The following is an 8,826-nucleotide window of genomic DNA, read 5'->3' as shown; positions in this document are numbered from 1 at the left end:
CCAGGACTTATCGGAGTAGAGCAGATCAAAGCTACTGCTTAACGCTGCATGCTAATTTGGCCCAAGAACATTACTAACGCTAACATAAACGATATACCTCACAAAAAAAACTAACATAACAATATGTATGGTCTCTAGCATCTAGATTTTCCTTGGGTTTTTACGAGTCTACCGATCGATTGTCCCGAGTAGGAAGCCAACATTTCCGTTTGTTGTAGATTAGTAAAGAAAGAAACATGGCGAATTCTTCCAAATTGAGCGAGACTTAAATGGGAGCCATAATACAAGCAAATCACTCCTAAAAAGGATAGGAATTATTTGGGGTCAATCACTCACACTCAACGCCAACCAAAACCCAGTAATCAGGCATTAATGCTCTGCTTGCTGTCATCCAAGCGCCCTGCCATCCAGCGGATCTGGCTCCAGGGACGCGTCACCTTGGCTCCATTTATAGCTGTGTCATGGTCGATGAAAAAAGTCTGCACCAAATTATCCTCGACACCGGCCACCACCAACCCGCCGCGGATCAAGGGTTCGCCGCGGGTGCCTCCGCCGCTACAATGCCTATGAGTGGGCCTCTACCGCCGCCGCCGTTAGGTCTTAGGCTTGACGGTGGTCAGGAAATGGCCACCAACAAGCGGACGCGCCACCAACAATCGTCGATGCTTGGTGCAGCCCAAGCGCAACAACAACCGATCGTTGTCGATCACAACCTGCGCAATCATGTAAGTCCACCGATCAAATCATCACCATGCATGTATCTATCCATAATTTGAGTTTGAGGTTTATCTAGATTGTTGTTAATGGCGATCGATGATGCAGGCAGAAATGGTGTGTACTACTTCAAGGGAGCAGAGGCAGAGGTACATCAGTATGATGATATCCACCGTGGTGGCCAGGGCGAGGAAGCAGCTCGAGGCCAAGGACCAGGAGATCAAGTGGATCAGGAGCATGAATTGGGCACTCAAGGAGTGCATCAGGAACCTCCACATCGAGGCTCAGGCGTGGCGCAACGTCGCGCAGTCCAACGAGACCGTGGCCAATGTTCTCCGCGCCGACCTTCAGCAGGTGCTCGAGCAGCAAGCGGTTCGTGGCAGTGGCAGCAACGACAGTGAGGACACCGCCGGATCGTGCTGGGGGGAGAAACATATGGCTTTTTGCAGGGAGGAGCAGGAGGAGGAGGAGGGTGAGACATTGGGAGTGGAGCCCCGAGTGACAGAAGTCGAAATGTGCAAGGGGTGCGGGCAGAGTGCCCCCGTTGTGCTGCTGCTGCCGTGCAGACACCTCTGCGTGTGTGCGCCATGCGCAGAAGCGACACGGGTATGCCCATCGTGCATATGCGTCAAGACTGGCAGTATCAGCGTCAACTTCTCGTGATGCAAGGAAGAAATTGTTTTGGAAGGTAGCCACCGGTGGGCCCGCCCCATCGCATCAAGCCGTTGCTGACAGAATGCACATGGTGCATTGCGTTGCACTATCAGTGAGACATCGAACGTTCATTCGCCATTATTTTTGTAGTTTAAGAGTGGACATTTCCTTTCCTTCTAAGAATTTTTAGAGTCGAATGATGTCAACATGAGAGGATGAGTTCCCCTTCTTTTATTCTGTTTAGATCTTTTCTCGAGATGTTGGACAAATTGTTCAACACAAGAAGTATTTTTTTTGTACTATTGCATTGAATACATATATTCAAAATTAAGCAAAATATATGGGTCGGGGCCGAGGGTTTGCGGCGAGTTAGGTCATCACCACTTTGGAGCGGTGGAAGATGGTGTGTATAGTGTATACGATTATGTGTAAACATTGTAGACGAGAAAAATGACATGTATGTTGTGGCAAACCGGGAGAAATGAGGGCAAGAAGGACAAATGTTGTGTGGTGGCGCTTGGAGGCGCATGTGAGGAATCTGTGGGGGTGGCTAGTGTTAGGATTAATGATCTATATAGCAAGGAACCAGATTCAGATCCAATAGTAGAAAAGATTGATTGAGTTAGATAAAAAAATACATGGCTAGCAAAGGTGGGCAGCATAAATTCCTACAATCGACTACATAAAATGATTATTTTTACTCACACTCATTAGGGGATGAAGAATACATTCGCCTCCTAGAGGTGCATAGACGGTGTGTATCTCATTGTGCATGTCATTATTTTCGCAGTTTTAGAGTTGGCATTTTGTTTCCTTATGATACTTATAAAAGCCGACGTTTGTTATCATTGATTTATTCTCAGTTTTTTTATTGATGATGGCGATGCTAGCGTGATGGTCGAATGATGTCAACATGAGAAGATGACTTCCCTTCTTTTATTCTGTTTTTCTTTTTTTCTCAAGTAGATCAATTCCTCAACACAAAGAAAAACAGTATGCACCATTGCATGAATACAATAGAAGTTAAACATCATATGTGGGATGTTTAGAGGGTATGCCACAATTTAGGTGATCACCACATCGAAGAGGTGGGAGATGGTGGAGATTGTAATTACCAGCAGAATCAAGCCCACACATGTCATAATTATCCATCTACGACATCCAATAGCTCGTATGGATCACTACCAATGAGGATATGGAATCAACGGAGCCTTGCTGTAAATCTCTCCAAAGTCCGTTAATCCATGTTGCACAAGCATACAGTTGATTCAGATCTTAGTGTCACGCCACACCGAATCCTATCAAAGGGCCACATCAAGCGTAACTTACAGAGATAGAACCAATGTACCTTTGTAGCAAACAGGAGCAAGGACGAAACCATACATGTCTAGGAAGTAGGAGCCATGTGGAGCATGTTTACCACAAGAAGTAGGTTGTTGAGACATCCTGAATAACAGGCTTCACAAGGCCTTAAGGCAGTAAATAATATAATAGAAGCAAGAGGATTGTATAGTATCTATTCTTATGAGATTTAGATAAAGTGGAAACTTTTTGAATCAAACAGAAGATAAGCTAAGAACCCTAGATATAATTACAGGGAAATGAAAGAAGCATCGAATCGTAAATTTACACCACCTACACCCTGATCTTCTTAATAATGCTAGGGTGTTAATTGCGCCATGTGTGATAAAGGATCACACATGGATACACCATATGGAAATTATCACCATATATCACACATATCAAAAGTAAATTCTAATACTAATCTTGATAGAACTAATATTAGCTGAATAAATATTATCACTACAATTAAAAGCATAGAAGCAATGTCAATGAACTTAGCCCATTAGTGGAACTAGGATTCAGATCCATATTCATTTGTTTACGCCAAGAGCAAGATAGACCAAGACAAAATAAATAGACATGTTAACCAACAAGAGAGCTGCCAGATGAGGCTATAGTAGCAACACAACATGTCATGGAGCACAATTAACTATCTATCCTTAGTAAAGTAATAGGTTATGTTACGAAACCATTTCCATATTAAGCCCAACCCAATTATGGTCATTTAAAAAATGTTCACGCCTTTCAGAAATATGGACGTGACCTTTTTTTGAGAAATGTTATACAATGTTTATGTAATTAAAAAATATGTTTCGTACCATTCAATAAATGCATGTTACATTTAGAAAAATATTTACGTGTATCAAAGAAAATGTTTGTGGCATTTCTAAAAAATGTTTATCCAGTGTACAAAAATGTTCGCATAGTTCAAAAAAAATATTTTGTATCATGCAAAAAATGTTTAACACCTTTTAGAGAACATGTTCAAAACAGTATTTAAGAAAATGTGAAGCCATGTTTTGTAAAAGTTAAACATATATAGGAAATGTTCTAGATGTATCTGAAAATATTACGATGTGTAAGAGAAAGTAGATATGTAAACATATATTTTGCAAAACTGTTAATTAGGTATTTGATAATTTTCAAATGAGTACAACGAAAATGTTCCTGCTATATATGAAAAATGTCCAACGCTTATGAAAAATTTAGACATGTGTTGAAAAAAATAGAAGAAAAGAAAACGAAGAAAACCACTGGAAACCAAAGAAAGTAACAAAGAACCCAGTGATAACCGAAGAAAGAAACAAAGAATAAGAAGAAGAAGGAGAACAAAAACCCAAAATAAAAAAATCAGTGAAAACCAGAGAGACTGTGGAAAACTGTAGTACAAATAGTGGAAAAACCAGGACAAAAAACTACAGGAAAAAAAACTTATGCTTGCTAAAGTGTTGGGCAGGCCCGATAGTCGCCCACCCTACGCGAGTTCCTAATAGGTTTCAATACGAGCGAGAGATAGCCCTGGTGTAAGTGATGGGCCAGGGCACCAACCATGACCTTACAGTGCTCCAAATTGGGGGAGCAACCAGTTAACGAGCGCTCATTCGGGAGCTTCACAACGATCAACGTCACTTGGCGCGTTTTCATCCATTTGCCACGTGTCGCGTTTTAGGTGCTCCCTCCGGATTTTTTTTGTTTTTTATTTTTTCGCATGAGTTTTCGGCTTTTAAATGTTTTTTTCGGTTTTTTTTGACGTTTTGATTTTCCACCGGTCTTCCTTAGGTTTTCAATAAAAAAAAGTAAAAAAAAATTTGTGCGAAAAAACGCGTTTACTTTTTTCTTTTCCTTTCCTGAGAGTCATGGTTTTGCTTCCGCGAGAGGCATAGTTTTGCTTTCGCGAGAGTCACGGTCGCGCCTCTCGAAAACGAAAAAAAATGCATTTTTTCTTTTTTTTCTTTTGCGAGGGTCATGGTTTTGCTTCCGCGAGAGGCACGGATATGCTTTTGCGAGAGTCACGGCCGTGCCTCTCGGAAACTGAAAAAATGCGTTTTCTATTTTTTTTCTTTTGCAAGAGTCACGGTTTTGCTTCCGTGAGAAGCATGGTTGTGCTTTCGCGAGAGTCACGGTCAGGCCTCTCGAAAAGGAAAAAAAACACGTTTTCTGTTTTCTCCTTTCGCGAGAGTCATGGTTTTGCTTCCGCAAAAGTCATGGTCGTGCTTTTACGAGAGTCATGGCCGTGCCTCCTCGGAAACGAAAAAAAATGTATTTTCTCTTCTTTTTTTTCCGCGATAGTCATGGTTTTGCTTCCGCGAGAGGCACGGTTGTGATTTCGTGAGAGGCACGGGCGTGCCTCTTTCGGAAAGGGAAAAAACCCGTGCTCCTGGTTTGGTTATTTCGTCCTGTTTTTTTCGTGGAAAAAAGTTTGTCAAAACTTATCAACATGGAATCTAGTTTTGAACATCTCAACGCGAGGAATCCAACGGTGAAAGCGGTTCGAGATTTGAACGCACGGTTTGAGAGATAAAACATTTTGAATAAACGAATCTAAAAATAGGGAAAACTCTCATGTTGCGACAAGTGACGCACATGCAGCGCGTCAGTGCTCATATCGTCTCAATTAGGCTGGCCCAAATTCTGTACAGCTCACTCGCGGCACACCTCGCTCGCTCTGCCGCTTGAGCTACTGATTCAAGAAAAACCATTACTCCTTTTTTAGGAGAAAACACAACTCGCCCGTTTTTTATGAATTAAAAGAATGGTAATTGTTTTTATAAAATTCATGGATTTAAAAAAAGTTCACGAATTCAGAAGTATCTGAATTTAAAAAAAGTTCATGAATTAAAAAATATTCATAAACTTTGACACAAGTGAGTGAATTTGAAATTGTTCATAAATTCAAAGAAGTTCGCGACTTTGAAACAACCTTTAATTAGTCCAAATGTTCACCAATTTGAAAAAAATGTCAAAAATTTGGAAAAAGTTCAGAAATTTCAGAAGCTAACAAATTTAGAAAGGTTCACCAATTTTAAAAAAATATGAATAAATAAAGTTCATGGATTTGAAAACTTTCCAAATTTAAAGAAAATTGTGAATTGGAAAATGTTTGCAATATCAAAAATTGTTCGCAGCTTTTGAAACAGTGCATGCAAATTTACAAAAGAAAAAAAAGGAATAAAAAAACAAAAAACAAGAAAACTGGTCAGATGTTTCTAGAAGCTTCATAAAACTGATAAGAAGCTTCTAGAAGCTTCACGAAACCGATCAGAGTTTGTTTTAGGCAAGCCGACCAGAAGCTGCACAAACCACGGATGAGCGTCCAAGCATATATGGGCTAGCCCGGTTAGTTTAGCTTTTAGGGGGTGCGCGCCGCCGGTAACAAGTGCTACATGTGCTGAATAAGAAATCATGAACCTTATTGTAGATGGGTTCGCATTTCTTGTTTAGTAATTCCAATACATGTTTGGTTGTAATGTCACATGTAAGAGCCATTCGCCAGCAAGGGCGTGATGCGGCTTGAACCACATCGGTATTTTTCCAAAAAGGAAGGGATGATGCAACACATCTACGGTAGGTATTTTTCACAGTGATGAGATCAAGATTATCAAACTAGTAGGAGAATCACACAACACTATGTAAGCCGTACCTGCACACAAAGAACAAATATTTGCAGCCCAACGTGTAAGAGGGGATGTCAATCCCTTCCAGATAAAAAGATAGATAATTTTGTAGTAGATTAGATAAATAGATCTCGCGGAAACGGAAATAAAATAAATAACAAAAAAAGTACAGCAAGGTATTTTTGAGTTTTGGATTAATGATCTGGAAATAAAAACGAATAAAAATAGATCTCAAAGGCAAATATGATAAAGAATAGACCCGGGGGCCGTAGATTTCACTAGTGGCTTCTCTTAAGAAAAATAGTATATGGTCAGTAAACAAATTACTGTTGGGCAATTGATAGAACATCAAATAATTATGATGATATCCAGTCAATGATCATTATATAGGCATCATGTCCAACATTAATAGACCAACTCCTGCCTGCATTTACTATTATTACTCCACACATCGACCGCTACCCAGCATATATCTAGTGTATTAAGTTCATGAAGAAACGGAGTAATGCAATAAGAACGATGACATGATGTAGACAAGATCTAATCATGTAGGAATAGACCTCATCTTGTTATACTTAATAGCAATGATACAGACGTGTCATGTCCCCTTCTATCGCTGGTATTGAGCACCGTAAAATCAACCCATCACAAAGCACCTCTTCCCATGGCAAGAAAAAATGATCTAGTTGGCCTAACTAAACCAAAGATTCGAAGAAAGAAATACGAGGCTATAAGCAATCATGCATATAAGAGATCAAAACTCAAATAACTTTTATGGATAAAATAGATCTGATCATAAATTCAAAGTTCATCGGATCTCAACAAACACACTACAAAAAGAGTTACATCAAATAGATCTCCAAGAGACCATTGTACTGAGAATCACAAGAGAGAGAGGAAGCCATCTAGCTACTGACTACAGACCCAAAGGTCTACAATGAACTACTCACGCATCATCGAAGAGGCACCAATGAGGATGACGAACCCCTCTGTGATGGTGTCTAGATTGGATATGTGGTTTCTGGAACTTGTTGTGGCTGGAATTGTGTTTTGTCGACTCCCCTAGGGTTTTTGAATTTTTGGGGTATTTATAGAGCAAGGAGGCGATGCGGGAGGCCACCAAGGTGGGCACAACCCATCAGAGCGCGCCTGGGCCCCCAGGCCGCCCAGGTGGGTTGTGCCCCCCTTGGGGCACCCCTCTGGTACTTCTTTGGCCCATCTGGTGTCTTCTGGTCCAGAAAAAATCTCCAAAAAGTTTCGTTGCGTTTGGACTCCGGTTGGTATTGATTTTCTGCACAGTAAAAAACAAGCAAAAAACAGCAACTGGCACTGGGCACTATGTTAATAAGTTAGTCCCAAAAAATGATATAAAATTGCTATAAAATGATTGTAAAACATCCAAGAATGATAATATGACAACATGGAACAATAAAAAATTATAGACACATTGGAGACGTATTAGGGCACTGGATCAGGAAAGCCCGGCTGCCCGCTCAACACCACCAAGGGTGTCATGATTTTGTCACAGGAAATGTCCTTGTAAAAGGACTAAGTTTCGAGGCCATCACAAAAGGAAATATGCCCTAGAGGCAATAATAAAGATGTTATTTATATTTCCTTATATCATAATAAATGTTTATTATTCATGCTAGAATTGTATTAACCGGAAACTTAGTACATGTGTGAATACATAGACAAAACAGAGTGTCCCTAGTATGCCTCTACTTGACTAGCTCGTTAATCAAAGATAGTTAAGTTTCCTAACCATAGACATGCGTTGTCATCTGATAAACGGGATCACATCATTAAAGAATGATGTGATGGACATTACCCATCCGTTAGCTTAGCATAATGATCGTTAATTTTTATTGGTATTGCTTTCTTCATGACTTATACATATTGCTCCGACTATGAGATTATGCAACTCTCGAATGCCGGAGGAACACCTTGTGTGCTATCAAACGTCAGAACGTAACTGGGTGATTATAAAGATGCTCTACAGGTGTCTCCGAAGGTGTTTGTTGGGTTGGCATAGATCAAGATTAGGATTTGTCACTCCGAGCGTCGGAGATGTATCTCTGGGCCCTCTCGGTAATGCACATCACTATAAGACTTGCAAGCAATGTGACTAATGAGTTAGTTGCGGGATGATGTATTATGGAACGAGTAAAGAGACTTGTTGTTAACGAGATTGAACTAGTTATGATGATACCGACGATCGAATCTCGGGCAAGTAACATACCGATGACAAAGAGAATAACGTATGTTGTTATTGCGGTTTGACCGATAAAGATCTTCGTAGAATATGTAGGAACCAATATGAGCATCCAGGTTCCGCTATTAATTATTGACTGGAGATGGGTCTCGCTCATGTCTACATAGTTCTGGAACCCGTAGGGTCCGCATGCTTAAAGTTCTATGACAATTTGTATTTATGAGTTATGTGTTTTTGGTGACCGAAGTTTGTTCGAGGTCCCAGATGAGATCACGGACATGACGA

The 8,826-nt window shown here is 40.5% G+C and overlaps 1 protein-coding gene across 1 annotated transcript; it reads left to right on the top strand.

The window, feature by feature from the left end:
• The first annotated feature begins 461 nt into the window (after positions 1 to 461).
• LOC119315629 (probable BOI-related E3 ubiquitin-protein ligase 3) lies at positions 462 to 1,439 on the top strand. The gene is made up of 2 exons (XM_037590173.1): positions 462 to 725; positions 823 to 1,439. The coding sequence occupies exons 1-2, from the start codon at positions 462 to 464 to the stop codon at positions 1,375 to 1,377; spliced, it is 819 nt and encodes a 272-aa protein (XP_037446070.1). The 3' UTR covers positions 1,378 to 1,439.
• The last annotated feature ends 7,387 nt before the right edge of the window (positions 1,440 to 8,826 follow it).

Source organism: Triticum dicoccoides, chromosome 6A (genome assembly GCF_002162155.2).
Source record: "Triticum dicoccoides isolate Atlit2015 ecotype Zavitan chromosome 6A, WEW_v2.0, whole genome shotgun sequence".
Lineage (NCBI taxonomy): Eukaryota > Viridiplantae > Streptophyta > Magnoliopsida > Poales > Poaceae > Triticum > Triticum dicoccoides.
The sequence above is the reverse complement of the archived record's forward strand: the minus strand, read 5'-3'. Positions and strand labels throughout refer to the sequence as shown.